This window comes from Acomys minous, assembly GCF_964271855.1.
Source record: "Acomys minous genome assembly, chromosome: 6".
In the NCBI taxonomy this organism is placed as follows: Eukaryota; Metazoa; Chordata; class Mammalia; order Rodentia; family Muridae; genus Acomys; species Acomys minous.
In genome coordinates this window covers 105854719-105871485 of record NC_140487.1, presented here as the reverse complement: position 1 = coordinate 105871485, position 16767 = coordinate 105854719, and the positions used below count along the sequence as shown (strand labels likewise).

Sequence of the window (16767 nt, the reverse complement as noted above, 5' to 3'; positions counted from 1 at the left end):
TGGCTCAGCATTGGTCATCAGGTATGGAGGGTCCAGCTGGCAGGGGCAAGCTAGGACTAGAAGCTGCAGGAAGCGGGTCAGTAGAAGGTGGCCATGGCTGCGAAGCTGGGGTGGGTGTGGGAGCAAGCAGGCGCAAGGACTGGAAGAGCTTTTGCCCAGTCAGCAGGAAGCGCCAGCAGCTGGCAGCCTAGGTCCCAGAAGACATGGGCCCAGTGGGGGGGGGACGGGACCCCGGGAGCTGAGCCAGCCCAGCCCCCCAAGGCATCCTCAGAACTCAGGCCTCTTCACCCGGGCACACACTCTTCCTCACCTCCTTCTGCCCTGACCCTGGGGTACTGCCAAAAATCATTGACCTGCATGGGCAGGGACACAGCTCTGCTCCCTGTCTACTCCGGCCTCCAGGCAAATTTGTCAACTCACAGTGCCAGGGTCCGCCACGGACACGCCAGCTTTGGGCTTCGGCGCACTCTGCCTGCTCCATCTGCCTGGGATGCCCTCACCGCTCCGGAGGCCTGCCTCCTTGCCACCTGTTCTACAGGCCTGAGTGCTCCTGCACCCTTCTCCTCAGGAAGCTCCGCTGGCCTGCTAGAGGTCCCCAGCCAAGCATCGACATCACTTCACATTCCCTCATCCGCATCCCACTCAGGTAAGATCTGATTTTGATGACCTTTACATGTGGACAAGGCTGAGCACAGAGGTGACATCCGTGAGTGACTCTGCAAATGGCTGGGACCGGCCAGGAATGGACACCAGCAGACACTGTCAGTCCCCTCGATGCCCCCCACCCCCACCCCACTCTGGGCCCTGCCCAGACTCACCATATCTCATCTCGGTGGTGAACAGGTCATTGCTGCTTCCCGAGTGCAAGTCGGCCTCAGCAGGAGGGGCTGGGCCCCCGGGCACCAGGGCATTGGATAAAGTGTGGGCAGCTGGAGGCCCCTGAGGCGTGGTGGTGGCAGGGCTGGCCCCAGCCTCCCCAGGGCAGCTGCACCCTGGCTGAGCAAAGCCACAAGCTCTGCCTGCAGCCCGGCCACACTCCTCACTCCAACGGCAGAGCACGCCGCAGGTGAACTGGCTGGAGTTGTTGTTGTTGATAAGTAAAACCTCCACGAAGCGGAAGGCTAGGGCAGCAGGCGCTAGCAGACGTGGGGCCTCAGAGGGCTCGGCCGACAGGCACAGCTGCACAAAGTTCTTGTCGAAGTGCAGGAAGGTAAAGGGGCCTGAGCCACCACACAGCTCCAAGCCGGACGCAGCAGCCTCCTCCTCCTCCTCCTCCGGCTGCCCCACCTCTGATTCTGCCTGGGCTGCGGCTTCCTCGGGACCAGGCCGCAGGCAGGTAAAGTTGACCAGATAGTGGTCCAGGGGCAGCAGGCGGGGGGCAAAGTGGGTGCACACCTGCTCCTGTCGGTTGAAGCGCAGGTAGAGGGAATACTTGGTGGGGTCAGGGTTCTCCAGGGTCCAGGAGCAGCCCGAGGCGATGGTAGGAAAGAGGTCCTGCAGCGAGAAGGCCCCGTAGAGCACACCCGAGGCCAGGGCAGAGCAGGCACTGGGGGCAGGGTCGAAGGCCGTGGCCAGGCGCAGGGACAGAATCACAGACAGTAAGAGGGGACAGGCTGGGGTCATCCTATGTCCCTTGCCCTGTGGGGAAAAAACAGAAGTAAGCGGGGGGGGGGGGGGGGAATGCCAGCTCTAGTGGCCAGTGGCAGGTAGTGGACCCGAGTTCCAATCATGCTCTTTTAAGTCCCTTGGGTCTGTCTGTGTGACTTAGACCAGGCAGTGACCTCTCCGTGCCTTGGTTTTTCTTGGCTGTACCTATTTCATGGTATCCTACAAATTTACCTATCTCACCCATCCTACAAGGGTCGGTCACAAATGAGAAACTTTAGGGAGAAGTACCAGGAGGAGGCTTGGGTTCTTGTAAGAGCCTTAGTTATCAGCATGATTGAACAGTTCCTCCTATTCAACACACCAAGCAGAGGTGTCTGGGCCTGACACACACATCCAGTGCCATCCCTTATAGGCCTTCATCCTCCAGAGCTACTGATCTCAGTCACCGTGCGCCGTGATCAGCTGTGAGGAGTGCCGTGTGTAATCCAGCAGTCAAAGTGGTGATGTTTGACAACCATTTGCTTTTTTATAAATCAGCGAGATTCAAGGTTATTCCCGGAACAATGTTCTCCCTCCCTCCCTCCCTCCACCAAGCGAGCGAGCGAGCAAGCGAGTGAGAGAGGAAGAGGTGGAGTCACTGCCAGGTGCCAGGAACTGTGCCCAGCTCAGCCGTGCCTGTGGAAGACAGGAGACTGCCAGTGTGAATGCCATGGGTCCCCTCTGCTGTGGGAATAAGGACGGAGACACCAGGATTCAGCCCAGCTCAGCTAGCCACTGGCGGGCTGAGTGAACCTTGATTTTCCTAATCTACAAAATGGGCTCAGTAATTCCATCGCAGCTCCCTCTTCTCCACAGGATCAGCTTCCAAGGCCTGGCAAAGGGCCTGCTACCCTCAGTGTGTTCTCCCTGTGGCTCATCTCAAGGCCCCGAAGAGTGAAGAAGACCAGCCTGTTGACTTCCTTCCCTCAAAGCCAATGCGCTCCAGGCAGGCAGAGGACATTGGAGGACCCAAGACCCACCCTGCAGGCCAGTCAGGCTAGAAGGCTGCAACCACCTCCCCTACTCACTGGCCACTCCCACCCAGCCTCTACCCTACTGCCTCAAAAACAGCCTGGTCCAAATCTAGATAGAACTCACTTCTAGTCCAATTCTAACACAACCACACAGCCTCCCTCCTCCCCGCCACCACACAGCCCACAGAACTGCAAGGACCCATATAATTCAGAGTGTCCATGTCAGAAAAAAAAATATATAAGGCTACCTGCTGAAGATCACACAAAAGTGAACTAGTTAGAACTGGAATTCAGGACCTCAGCTCAGCCCCCATGATATCTCTCTCTCTCTCTCTCTCTCTCTCTCTCTCTCTCTCTCTCTCTCTCTCTCTCTCACACACACACACACACACACACACACACACACACACAGTTTCTTGTGCCTTCCCTTAGCTTGTTGCTTGGGGTTCAGGCCCAGTGGACAAATGATTCCTTCTGGGAACCACAGGACAGCTCACGGATATGGTTGGGTTTTCCTAAGATACAGCTGATCCCTGGGGACAAATTTCCCCAGGACTATTCTAAATAGTCCCAGGAGCAGGAGACAGCAATTAGAACCCCAGTACTCTCAGTCCTGCTGCAGGATGCACAAAGCTCCGGGTGCTACTTTCCCACATGTGGCATCCCCCCCCCTGCCCGGACTCCCCCAGGCCGCACCAGACCCAAGCCCCAGTCACAGACATGCACCTGTCCTTCCTCCACCATCCTGGAAAGGAGACCAGGCCAGTACCCCCGGGCTCACCCACTGAAGAAGAGCCACCCCTCCCTCCTCCAAAGACCAACAGAAGCCAAAATAGGCTCCTGTCTCTGCCCTACTCTCCTCTGCAAAGCTGAAAAAGGCACTGGAGCCCCGGCCCTTCCCTCCTGCAATCATGCCTATCCCAAACTGTTGAGCCCGCCCAGGCTGCTGCAGCAACCAGCGAAGCCAGCACATGATGATGAGTGACATCCAATCCCCCCCGCTGCCCCCAATTATTTTTAAGCAGGCTGCAAAATTCAGGCCATGGCTGCAGCTCAGCAGAGGGGAGGTGGGGGGGGCTCATTATAACTGGCCTCCCCTCCCCCACCTGGAGCAAGGCAAGGAACCTCTTCCCAGTGTGTACCTCAACAGACCTGGGCTTCAGCCTACTTGGGCCCAGAGACGCATCCACAAAAGCATGCATGCACAGATACATGTGCAGACAAGCATTCACAGTGCTCTCCATAGGAACAAGCCCACATGCATGCAGACCTGTGACAAGCACAGCCTTATGACCTCACGGGGTACACACACCGCACACGCAGTGAAGTCAGACCACTGCATACATACAGAGATGCATCTATTGCTACATGTGGACACACACGGGTGCTTGGCCCTGAGGCTCTATGCACGACAGCTAGGTATCGGGGCGGGACTGCCCATTGCTCCCTCCCTGTTTAAAGCCGGAGCATCTCAGAGCCCTGGTCCCATCTCCTGCACCTCTGCTGCTCCCAGTTCATCAAGAAACACTAAATCCACACTGGTCCTTGCCAAGGTCTGGCTTCTCCAGAATGGAGCCACCTGTTCACACTGGCCAATTCCCCTGTCCCATTTAGTCTCTTCAGGCATCACAAACCCATTCCAGGATTTTACCCCACCCTCGGTGTGTGGTCTTCGCTGCTCTGTAGCTCCCTGCTTCAAAATGAGACTCAGGGCGAGGGGAGGTATTTTTGCCTTCCTACCCTCCACATTGAGGTAAAGATACAACTGAAGCTGGTCACAGCCAGAAAAAAAGACTTAGAAGGATCCTAGTGATTATCAGCCACTTAACTATCTGGGCCTCAGTTTCCCTCTCTGGAGAAGAGAGCGTCATCACTCACCCTCAGAAAGGCACAACGCCTGCTCCTTTAGCCTTCCCAACATATAGCCTGTGACCCACCACAAACTGATGAGCTCAGATCCTGGCCTCTTAGAACCACACTGACACTCCTCTTGCTTGAGGTCCAGGTCCTTGCACCAGGAAATGCTCTTTGGGTTAATCCAAGAGCGGCAGTGTCACCTCAGAGTCCAGGAAGACCACAGACTCTCCCAAGGTACAAATGCTAGAAAGCAGAGAGGCCAAGGTCAGCTCTAAGGCAGAACTTCCTGGGTCAGAAAAGGTTGATGGTCTCCAGGTCAAAAGGCCTCAGGACTTCTCTGAACTGTGATAGAGAAGCTGTCTCAGGGACCCAGTCTTCAGCTAACCCCTGCCCCGCCCCCAGAATTCCCAAGAGTTCCTCTCTGCCTAGGTTCAGGAGAGAACTGGGCTCCTAGAAGACCCCACAGGCCTACCCAGCCTCGGGTTTCCATTCTGCACCAAAGAAAAATCCCAAGGCTTTTTCAGCAGCTGGAGTGGAGGGTGGAAAGCACAGCGGGTGGTGCACCTCCAGGCCGACTGTCTGGGGGTCCCGGGATCAGATCGACTCTTGTCTACAGGAGCGAGCTGTGCGGGGGAGACATGGACCAGCTATGAGCATGGACTCTGGGCGGGGGAGGGGCGGCCAGCAGGGGAGGGGGCGCGGCGACGCGCACATCCGTCGCGTTTATCCACCTGGCAGCTCCAATTCGCGCGCCCGTCACTCATCCTCAGCTTCATAGGTGCCTGCCACCAGGCCTCCGGGTCTCCCGCCCCAGCTCCAAGCTGGGGGCAGGGTACTCGGGGACCCTTCTCCAAGAGCTCTGGCACCCAGGGAGGCGCACACCCACCATCCAGCCTCTCGAGCTAGGGGGCGGGACCGAAGGAGAGCGCGACCCGGGTGAGGCCTTCCCCCGACCGATGACAGAGAGGGTCGCTCCCAAGGCCTGCCGCACTCACCGAGGGAAAGGCTGGCCGAGGAGACCGGGACAAGGGGCGGCCCTCGGGGGTGGGGGCGCGCGGGTGGCAGGGGAAGGGGCGGTGACTCAGCCGCCCTCCGCCCGCCTCCCCGGAACTTTGCAGCAGCTGGAGCGGTTGCTACAGGAACCGAAAGCTTTTGTTCCCCAGTGTCAGGGCTGCCCCGGCGGGAGGATAGCTCGAGGTTGCCACTCCCCACTGGAACCTAGGTCTGGCCTCAACGTCAGAAGATGGATAACCCGCCAGACTGCCACGGGTTCGTGTCTCTTTCCTACCAAGCCTTCGCTGAAGCACTCATGTCAATGCTAGGGGTCTCCGAACTCCAAGGCTCTCAGGCCAGGTTGCCCCTAACTCTGACCTGTAGCGTTAAGTAACCTGGAAAGTTCCTGAGGAAGTCTGATCCCCAAGGGTTGGAAGAGGGAATGGCTCAGTATCCCAGAGAGGCTGGTTTTCCATGTGGGCCATATCTAACGAACTGCCTGCCTGCCTTTGGGCGTCTTGACTTCGGTCTCTTCCCTATACTGACTCCACTCCCCTAAGCCTCTGTCCTTGAATCTAGACCTCAGAGCCCTTGGCTTAGCTTTCATTGTTGCCCGTATGGCCAGGGAGGATCCAGATGTTGCGTCGAAACCAGGGAGGAAGAGGAGGAAACTAATAGCCACAGGCTTCCTGGACCCTTTAGGGGTTAAGGGCTGAAGGTCTTTCCGGTCTTTATTATTCTGAGGGTTAGCGTGAAGGAAGAAGAACTTGTTTTTTGTTCCTCCTTGGAATTAGTAGTAGAGAGGGACCTGACCTTACCTTTGAAGGGAAATCACACAAAGCATCATCGAGTATTGATAAGTGTCAGACACTCCACAGTTCAATCTGATTTCATGTCCCAACAACTACATGGGGCAGCGGGCACTGGCCCATTTCTATAGAGGGCCGCCGGAGGCTCGGGAAGCGTAAGTATCGTGGCCAGGTAACACATGTTTTGAACCCAGATCACCCAGTCAAAAGCTGACTCCCAGCTACTTTACCTTCAACAGCTGAGGGCTGGGAGGGGGGGGATGGGAGCAGAGACCAAGTAGGACCTTCCTTTGTGTTACAGAAATACCCACCACAACACACGCATGCATGCACACACACATACACACACACACACACATACACACACACACACACACACACACACACACACACACACACACACACACACACACCCTAAGCGAGACCTGTCCCTTCTTCCTGAAGGAGGGCACAAGGGGGAAGTGAGGAGGGAGGCAGAAGACAAGAAGAGGAAGATCAAGATCGTCTTTGGTGGTCATGGTTCTTCACCTTCCCAAAACATGACCAGGTGTCCTGGCTGACCACCACCACCACCACCCACACATACACACCCCCGGCCGCCCCCACTCTCCAAGTGTCTGCCCCGTCCCTGGGTCAGGTGGGTTTGCTCATAGCCTTCTCCTTGCTCAAGCCAGATGGAGTCTACCTTTGGCCCTCTCCTGGGAGGGATGTGGTGTGGGTAGGCAGACAGAAGGTCCCTAGGGACACCTACTCAAGCCCAAGAAGCAACCAGACCATTCTGAAAAGCAGGTTCAATCCAGCTATGCCTGGTGCTCAAAGGGTTCCCGACTTGCTGCTGGAATGAGCCTTCCAACCTACAACCATAACCTCTCCCTCCACAAAGCACGTAGCCTGACAACCAGGAGTGTTGGGCACCTGGCCTCGCCCACCAACCTCATCTCCCCAGGGACTCCCCCAAGAGTCAGTCAGTCCCGCAGACACCTTAACACTTGGGTTGCGAAAACCCCGAGGCCTGTCCGCGAGAGAAGGGGAGGTGGGTCTCGAGCTGCGGGCAGGGGGCGCCAGAGGACGCCCAGGGGCCGGGCAGGCAGCTGGCAAGGCGGGCAGGCGGGCGGCATCTCTCGGTCCGGGCGCCCCTCCCCCCGCGGGCAACAGACTGGTCGCCCGTTCTGCACTAGCCGCGGCGCGGAGGATTTCCCGTGGCTGTGCCCTCGGACCAAGCCGACTGCCGGAGTGGCCGCCAACTTCACAGCCTACACCCCCCCATACACACACACCCCAAATCATGCCAGCCCCCGGGGTTGCAGGAGAGTGCGTCTGGTGCCTGACTCTAAGAACGGTGGTGGGAGGATAGAGATTGGAGAGGGGGAAGAGGCGGGGGTGATGTCCGGCCAAAGACGAACGCGCGAGTCGGGTGCGGGTCCAATGGAGATCTCGGCCTGAGGAAAGGTGCTTGGAAGAGCAAGGGGGACACGGCCCCAATTCCAGGCTGAGGGGGAGGGGACTTGCAGCAGAGATTGGAAAGGGAAGGCGGGACTCTGGGCAGATATGGGGGAAGGGGCACTCGGGGCAGAAATAGAGGGGCAGCATGGTCGCCGTGCAGGAGCGGGGGTGGGCAGTAGCAGACGTGGTTGGGGACCGGAACGACTCCGGGCAGAGTGGAAGAGAGGTCCAGAGTCCGGCGGCTAGACTAGGAGGGGAGATGGGGGAGGGGGACAGGCGAGCTGCAGGTTGGAGAGGGTCTCGAATGAAGATTGGGGGGCACACTGCCGGGATCTCGGCCGAGACGCGGCAAGACTCGCGACAGTGGTGTGGCAGTCTGGGTCAGGATTCTAAAGGTGGGGGACTTTGACATAGACGGCAAGGGGTCGGTCCAGGCTGGGGGAGGGGGCAGAAAAGGGGCTCGCGGGAGATTAAGGGGGGCTTCGGCCCGGCGTTTGGGAGTCCCTCCTAAAACGGAGGTTGGTTAAGCGCTGGACAGACTCTGTTCCGGCCAGAGGAGAAATGAGCAGAGATGGGCTAACGGAGCACCCCGAGTGCGGGCTGGTGCGGAAACTCGGGACCGCGCGCCAGGGTTCGGTGCGGGGCCGGCCGGGGTCTGGGGCTGAGCACTCACCTGGGCGCCGTCAGCAGCAGGAGCGGGGGCCGGCGCTAGTGGAGGCGGCCGCGGGGCGCAAGTTTGCCATCCCTAAGGCGGGGGCCGGGCCGGGCGCAGGGCAGCTCGCCGCAGCCGCGCGGAGGCCCGAGGCTCCCGCTCCGCCGAGCGGCGGGTGCAGAGCAGGCACCGCGGAGCTGCACGGGGCGGGCGGGCGGGCGCCGGGCCGGGCGCGGGCTCCTGCCGCCGCCGCCGCCGCCGCCGCCTCCTCGCCGCGCCGCCCCCCGCTCCCCCGCCCCGAGCACCGCCCGCGCCGCGCGCCGCCTCCTATTCGCAGGCGGCGGTCGCAGCCCCAAGCTCTGATCGCCGGTGCCGCATCCTCGTCTCTGCCTACCAGCGCCGCCGCTGCCACCGAACCGGATTCCTCCGGCCGCTCCGGCCGCTGCCCGCAGCGCGCGCCGGGCCGAGTGACGGCCGAGGCGGGACGCGGCGCCTGCGCGGGCCGGGCCCGGGAGGGGGCGCGCGCCGGGCCGGGCGCGAGGAGCCGCGGGAGAAGGGGCGGGGGGCGGGGGCGACGCGCGCCGCCTCCTGTTAAAGGGGGAGCAGCGCCAGCCTAGCCAAGTGCGCCCTCCCCCTCCCCACCCTGGGCCCCAGGCGCCGGCGCGGGAGAAGCCCGGGGTAAGCCCCCGCCCTGCCCGTGACCGCCTGGACTGCAGAGTGAGCCTATCGACGATACCCCTCCAGCGATACCCCGGGCCAGTGGCGTCTAGCGCAGTGAGGGTCTCTCGAGCTGTGAAGGCTAAAGCATTTCCCCCTTTTCAATATGCAGTACATATTGCCTGTCCCTGTGCATGCAGGTGCCACTCGTGCGCTGAACTTTACATATGCATACAGGTGCCCTGAGTATGCACTGCAATATTGCCTGGCTGGGTGCATGCAAATACCGCACATATGCATAGTGCATTGACCTGCATTCAGGTCCTGAATGCATGCTGCCTTTCTCTGTGCCTTAAGAATACTGCATGTGTAGAAGCTCACAGGTGCTACATGTATGTAGAATGCTACGGGTAACTCGTATGTAGAAACAACATACGTACCCCGCAGCGTGGCACGTTTACTGCATAGTCTGGTGTTAATCGCTGTGATATTGCATGTCCCTGGGCACGGGGATGCTACACGTGTGCAGTATGTTACATGTTTTCCCGAGTCTCTTCTCCCACAAGTGCCTTTCTCCGTGCCAGGGGCGCCCCCATGTTGCATCTGTTTGTGTAGAAGCCACAGAGACGCACAGACCCACCCCATTTTGGCACTGTGCCCAGGAACATTTGGGTGGGGCCTAAGCCCACAACGCTCCGGCGGTACCAAGAGAGATGTCCACGGCTCAGGGCTCTGGTCAGGCGGCTTTGTGGCCTGGGCGTGTTGCCACCAGGAAGGTGGGCCGACTGGGGACACACCACGGCAGCCAAAACAAGTAGGTTAATCCGATGACTCTGGGCAGAGAAGCCAGCAGGGGGCAGCTTTGCAGTGAGGGCGGAATGATTGGGGGGACACACTTTGGAAGGTTCACACACGTGGAGGGACCCGTCCCGTAAGGAAAAAGTGGTCCCCGGCCCATCCATTGCTAACTACTCCTTTCCCCCTGATAACTCTTGAGGTTTGTCACCTACCGACTGTGACAAGATAAGAAAAGCCCACCTCTTCCCAGAGGAGTTACCAGAAAAAGGCAAAGAGACCTTCCCTCTGTACCTTCCCGAGGTCCCTCCCCCTTAAGGCAGTTCTGGTGACATTTGTTGTGAGTGATTGGGAGAGATTATCGTCTCTAATGGAAGGAGGTAATAAGGGGCGATGAAGGAATCTCACCTGTCACCTTAAGGGAATTTATGAGGCTGTGTGAAACAGGGAGGAGGTCTGGGCTTGCACCTTCCCTTTTCCTGTGGGAACCCTGAGAAGGCCTTGGGCCTAGCACTGGCAGGCGGAGCTCCCAGACATGCCCTGGGACCCGCGGACTTCTCATCCATCACTGTGAAAGCTGAGCTAGGCAGGCCCTGCTACCTGCAGAGCACTGACAGCCACTGGATACAGTGGGAAATCCTCCCTTCCTTGGCTACTGGGAGAAGCAACAGAGTTGCTGGAGTCTGGGAGCTTTGAGGAGGTGGAAAAAAGTGGAGAAAGTGATCAGGACACTGACCGCCCACAAAGGATGCAAGGATGACCAATCCTTGCAGTCAGTCTCTACAACCTTGTCCTCCAGAACTCCAGCCCCTTCTTCTCCTACAGGGAGCCCGCCTCCCTCCTTTTCAAATATGCATGATCATTTGCTTGCTAGAGACCTAGCGCCAAGAGAAACACAGGCGGGTCTCTTACAGATGTCACGCAGCTGGATCTCTAAAGCCACCCTCTTCCACTGCTCTGAGAAATCCAGCTGGGTAAGGGGCGATGGGAGGGGCCACCTCTGGGAGAGACAGGGAGGTTATTTGTTTCTCTGTTCCTTGATAGTCTTCTGACTTCTTGACCTTATGCCCTAAGGGAAAAACATAGTGGAACACAAAGAGGGACTGTGAAGTCATTGACGTCCCATTACCCTAGGGACTCACAGGGCGGGCTTGGGAGGAGAAGCTAGGTAAACTGGGTAGAGGCAGAAGCTGTCTGGACTAGGGCAGATGTTTGGAAGGCTCTCCCTCTATCAGGGCTTCCCCCACCTGCTTTCCCAGGAGTCCCTGCCCTTCCAGACTCACTCTGGTGATAATGCCACCCGCCTGCCTGCCTGCCTGCCTGCTTGCTTGCCCGCCCAGGAGGACTTGGAGTAATTACAAATTGTTTCCATATTCAAATCCAGCTGGTTGAAGAGAAATTACTTCTCTGAACAGCCCGGGCGGGGGTGAGAAGAAGAATGCATCTTAGCCTCAGGAGGGACACCCTCCCCTCCCCCAGGGAGCCTGAGGCTGAGACAACCTGGGAAGAAATGCTATGCAGAGCTCAGTCACAGACAGCTTGGGCAGAGTGGAGGGCCATTGCCTGCATCCTTACACTCTGGGAAAAGGACAGTGACCCTAGCTCTTGTGTCCCATGAGGGTCTCCTCTGAAGCTCCAAGGTGAAGGGAACCAACCACAGGTGAGCAGTAAGAGGCCAGGCTTTTTACCCCGATCTACTGCCATTCTGGGTGACCTTGAGAAAATCCCTTCAGCTTTCTGGGCCTCTGTTTTCTCATCTGCAGAATGGTTTTTATAAATATATGTATGTATATATATATATATATATATATATATATTTTTTTTTTTTAAACCATCTCAGCCTGGGGTCCAGGAAGATCCAAGGTATGGATTAGCACGTGCTAAAAACCTGAAGAGGGACCTTTTACAATAATGATCTTATTTGCAATTAATTAATATTTCTGCTAAGACTAACTACCACCAATATCCCAGCTGGGAGGCAGCACGCAGTCAAAGACAAGGCCAGCAGGGCAGCTCAGGAGAGGATGAGGGTCAAGCAAGGAAGCTGCCTGGCCTCACCCGCCTGGCCTCAGCCTCGCCTCCCGCTGGGCCAGAGCTGCTATGCTTCGTTGCCCTTTAAACAGATGAGAAAATGTTCTTCTTCCCTTCCCAATGATTTATTTGGCCCAGAGCCTAGGCAGGTTTCCTTTCAGCCGATGAGACCTAGAGCACCCCTCACACAGCCCCTGCTCACCGTTGCCACTCAGCCACCTGTGTCCAGGGTACCAAAGTCCTCCCAATCCCATAACCACCTGGGACACCTCTAAGGAGCTCACATCATGTTCCCCAAAATACCCAAATCCATTCAAGAATCTCCTCACCAAGGTCTGCCCTAGTGCTCCCCATGCTGTGGGGGTCATAGGTCCTCTAAGAGCTAGGCTGCAAAAGGCCCCTGCAGGAAGTCCTGTGTGTCTAACTAAATGGGTTTAGGGGCCTTGGGTCATCTGGGCTTGGGTGGTTTCCACTTTCCTGCTGTTGAAGACTGCGGAGAGAAGGAGGAATGAGATATTCCCTCATTGAATCCTTCCCCCCCCCCCCGCCCCCAGAGGAGCAATGCCCGGTTATGTTTACTGTTTGCACAGTGCACGCATTCTCTTGTCTTAGGGGTAGAGAGGTCCTTTGGGGTCCTGGGTGGTCATCGCGCGTGTCTCACACTGGAGGGTACATGTGAGTGATTGCAAAGCCTGGTGCCAAGAAGGCTTCTTTTTCAATTATTCATCTGGCAAGTATGTTTTGAGCGTTTGCTCTCTTCTAGGCACTGACACCCATATATCAGCAAGTTCATGGCTTCCTCTACCTCCAAAAGTATCCCCCAGCGTACCCAGGCTTCAGAGCATCACTGCCAGCCAGAGTCCAAGTGTGAAGATCCTCAGAACTTACCTCTGGGTTCCTGATCTTAAACTCTCTCCTGGGCCCCACTGAACCCATTTCTTCAATATAAACACAAGTGCCTCTTCTTATAGTCCCAGGCTACGCCTCTTCTCATCCCTGCCAGCCTCTCCAGACCTGTCTCCTCCCGTCACCCCACCCACATGCCGTGAGCCCCAACTGGTCCTAGGACCTCCTCACTATTCATGGAAACCTCCAGACACTCCGTCTCTCCCTCCCTCCCTCCACCCCCCCCACCCCATTTTTGTTTTTCTCTGTGTAGCCTTGGCTCTCCTGGATCTCATTCTGTAGACCAGGCTAGCCTCAAACTCAGAAATCCACTTACCTCTGCCTCTCGGGTGCTGGGATTAAAGGCATGCACCACCCCCCACCACCCCCACCCCACCCCCAGCTCCAGACTTTTTTTTTTTTTTTAAGATTTATCTATTTATTATGTATACAATGTTCTGCATGCATGTACACCTGCATGACAGAAGAGGGCATCAGACCACATTATAGATGGTTATGAGCCACCATGTGGTTGCTGGGAATTGAACTCAGGACCTCTGGTAGGACAGTGCTCTTAACCACTGAGCCATCTCTCCATTTCTTAACAGTTCCCATGCCTAACCCATTCTGATCAGTTTTTTTTTAAAGATTTATTTATTATTATGTATACAGTGTTCTGCCTGCATGTACATCTGCAGGTCACAAAAGGGAATCAGATCACATTATAGATGGTTGTGAGCCACCATGTGGTTGCTGGGGATTGAACTCAGGACCTTTGGAAGAGCAGGTGGCGCTCTTAACCACTGAGCCATCTCTCCAGCCCCCCTGATCAGTTTTCATATCACCTTCCTGGCTACACCTCCAAAGCCACCCCTCTCCCCGATCGCTTCATGTCCAGCCTCAGTTGAACTTCCTTGGTAGCACTCATCACTCTGAACACACATTTTTTTCTTCGTACACGCATCCCCTATCTCCCTGCCCACCCACCGTGAAGCGGTGAATCCCATGAAGACAGAAACTTGTCTATTTACATCTAGGTCCTCTGGCACCAGCACTGCAACAGGCACAAGGCAGGTACTCAGTAAATACTTGCCGGGTGACTGAGTGATAAAGGAGCCGAGACAACTGGCCCCACCAGAACACTTTTGAGCCGTGACCCTTGACCCATGCTCACCAGACATGAAGCATCTCCTTTTCTTGTGGGATGAAATAGAAGAGCCTGAGGGCGGGGTGGTCACAAGAAGCCTCCATCCATCACTAACTGTGCGATGGTCATTTGTGCGATCCAAAGTTCGTTGTTTTTTTTTTCTTCCTTCTGTAAAATGGGAGTAATGACTTGGACTTTGCAGAGCCACAGAGATGACAAGGACAAGGTGTCTAGCGTGGTGCTGTGCCCAGGCTGGCTCATCTTTGTGATTGCATGCTCCTTTCAGATTTACTCAAGGCCCAGGTTTGGCCTAGATTCTGGGGACAGGGACATGACTTTCAGGTCCTGAGTGTGACCCTTCCCCAGTGCCTATCGGCTGGACCTCTAGCTGCTGAGACCACAGAGGGTAGGGCCCAGTGAGGCCCAAGTCTAAGATGCTACGTGGGCGCTGCCGATGTGATTGTGTTCTGGAGTGAGTGTGTGTGTGTGTGTGTGTGTGTGTGTGTGTGTGTGTTTCCAAATCTGCTCTTCCCTGCAGAACACCCCTCCATCCTCTCCTCCTCCACAGTCTATGTTGACGCACATGCACATGACTAGACACACAGGTGACCATCCTCCACACGCTGCCACAGTCGGAGATTCACAACAGTATACGCGACTACACATGCAACTCCAGCATGCAATTCTACAACCTCATTTTTTTTTCTGGCCTAGAGGGTAACTGTCTAGTTATCTATGCCATCACCCGTTGCTGTAGGCTGGGGTCAGAGGTCAGACACAGTTCCTCAACGGAGGCGGCCCAAACACTCTCTTCATGATTTCCCCCCTAGTCTAATCCCACAATTCACTGCTTCAGGCCTTAAGGGCTGGCCCTGGCAACCTTTTTGTGCATGTGCTGAATACAAGGAAATGCCCATCTGCACACAGCACCTGCCCTGCCCACATAGATCACATTGACCCAGACACTGACACATAAGCCCCAGCATTGTACACGTGTGTTTTCTACACCACATATACACACAATCAGAAGAGAAAAAAAAAAAAAAAGGAAATGCACAGACATACTACCCACCCTGCAGAGAACAACACACCGCAAACACAAAGACACACAGCAGAGATCTCAGAGCAAGAGCCAAGCTCCTGACGTACAAAGCCTAGTCAGATACACGCAGAGACTGCACCCGGGCACACCACATACACAGAGACTCTCTCCCTACACACTGACGCATACAACCACCCACTCGTGTACCCGCAGCCCCACTCACTCCCACTCTGATACGCAGAACACTCGATTAGCTAGGCACTCTGAGCCCCGCCCCCCTCTGACCATAACCTTCCTTGGGGCACCTCTTCTCCCTCCTGGCTCCTTCCACAGACCTTACCCACAGCCTGGGGCAGACTATACCAGAGATGATGGTGAGACAGAAGGCCCCACTCCTTCACGCAGCAGTGACTGCTGTACTCTAAGGGATGGAAGTCCTCCTGGGATGTGTGGGTGGGGTGTGTGGTCTGACTTGCCAGGGAAGTGTGTGGGTGTCAGTGGTCCTGTACTTTGTTCTCAGCAACTGTCACCAGCTCTGATCACCTGTCCTAAACACTGGTGGCCAGCTTCTTCTTGCAGGATGCAATGCCAGGACTAAAACCCTCCAAGTCTGTCACCCTGAGGGAGCGAGCAGGTCTTTTTCGGAAGAGCAACTCTAATCCTGAAATAAATCGTTTTCCACAGCTGGTGCTTGGTCTGTCCTCTGGGGGGGGGGGGGAGGTGACAAGGAGGAGGACGAGGAGGACAGGGCAAGGCCAAAGCAAGGACTTACACAAACCCTGGGGGAGGCGGAGACGTGGATCTTGTCTCTGTCGGTCTCCCATCTGTGAAGTGGGGAGGCCATAGAGAGTTTAGGGGAGCCCGAGGGTTCTTTTTAAACAGTAAATGAAAAGCATCCTGCCCCAGAGGGGCTCAGCAGCACGAGCTGGTGCCCTGACTCCGTAGGTGGTCCCACTCTCCCTGTTGCCTATTGTGTGCTGCCTGGCACAAGCCCACTTGGCAAGATCTAGATGATACAAAGCCCAGGAGAGAAGACGCAGGGCAGCCAGGAGAGAAAGATGCATCAGTCCTCCAGGCTTGCCTAGAGTCTCCATCCTGCTGGAGGGATTCTCCTGTCCTTCACTGGACCAGAGTCTGGGAGCCTCTTCACAAGCAACTCTATCTCCTTGCATGGTCACAGTCCCTTCCTGTGGTCTCCCTCTGTCTCTGTCTCTGTCTCTGGTTCTCTCTCTTTCTCTCTCTCTCTCTCTCTCTCTCTCTCTCTCTCTCTCTCTGTGTGTGTGTGTGTGTGTGTGTGTGTGTATGTGTGTGTGTGTGTATGCGTGTGTGCTCCCATATATGAAAAAAGTGTTCTCAGGCCTTGGTGTGTTTGGCCTTTGGTGATGCAGGGTGTGGCATGGATCTGATGTATCCAAGAGGTTCAGTATGTGCCTTTTCCCACTTCACTGTGTGTGCTTTAAGGGGACAGCAAGCTGGGGGGGTCCACATATGACACTATTTGGCATGTGCCTGCAGGTGCCTAGTTTGGGGACGTGAATGATGTGCATCTGTAGATACGCAGGCTAAACCTGGGATTCTTACCTTCAGGGGCCCGTGGAACAATTCTCGGGAAGTAGGGGCTGAAACCTCAACCATGCCTGGTATTGCCAGCCAGCATCATTAGCTCTGCACCTGCATTTCCCAGAGGTCCCTTTTCTATGGGAACTGTGAGACAAACTGGCCACCAGATAGAGTCAAGGTCATACACTGGTGAAGACTGACACCTTCTCCTCTGGTGTCCTGCACCTCTTCCTGGGTATCCCTCATAAAAGAGACCCATCCCTGAGGCTGCCAGC

At 56.3% G+C, this 16767-nt stretch overlaps 1 protein-coding gene across 11 annotated transcripts in view; it reads right to left on the bottom strand.

The window, feature by feature from the left end:
- The window catches only part of ADGRB2 (adhesion G protein-coupled receptor B2), a 64761-nt gene that overhangs the window by 29646 nt on the left and 18348 nt on the right, over positions 1 to 16767 (bottom strand). For 10 of the 11 annotated variants that reach the window (XM_084785875.1, XM_084785871.1, XM_084785876.1 and 7 more), the window contains one exon: positions 819 to 1638. In XM_084785875.1, coding sequence (XP_084642001.1) covers positions 819 to 1623 — 805 coding nt within the window. In that variant the 5' untranslated portion in view covers positions 1624 to 1638. Of the gene's footprint in view, positions 1 to 818; positions 1639 to 8396; positions 8542 to 16767 lie in introns of those variants that run through there. The other variant, XM_084785874.1, reaches the window with a different exon arrangement.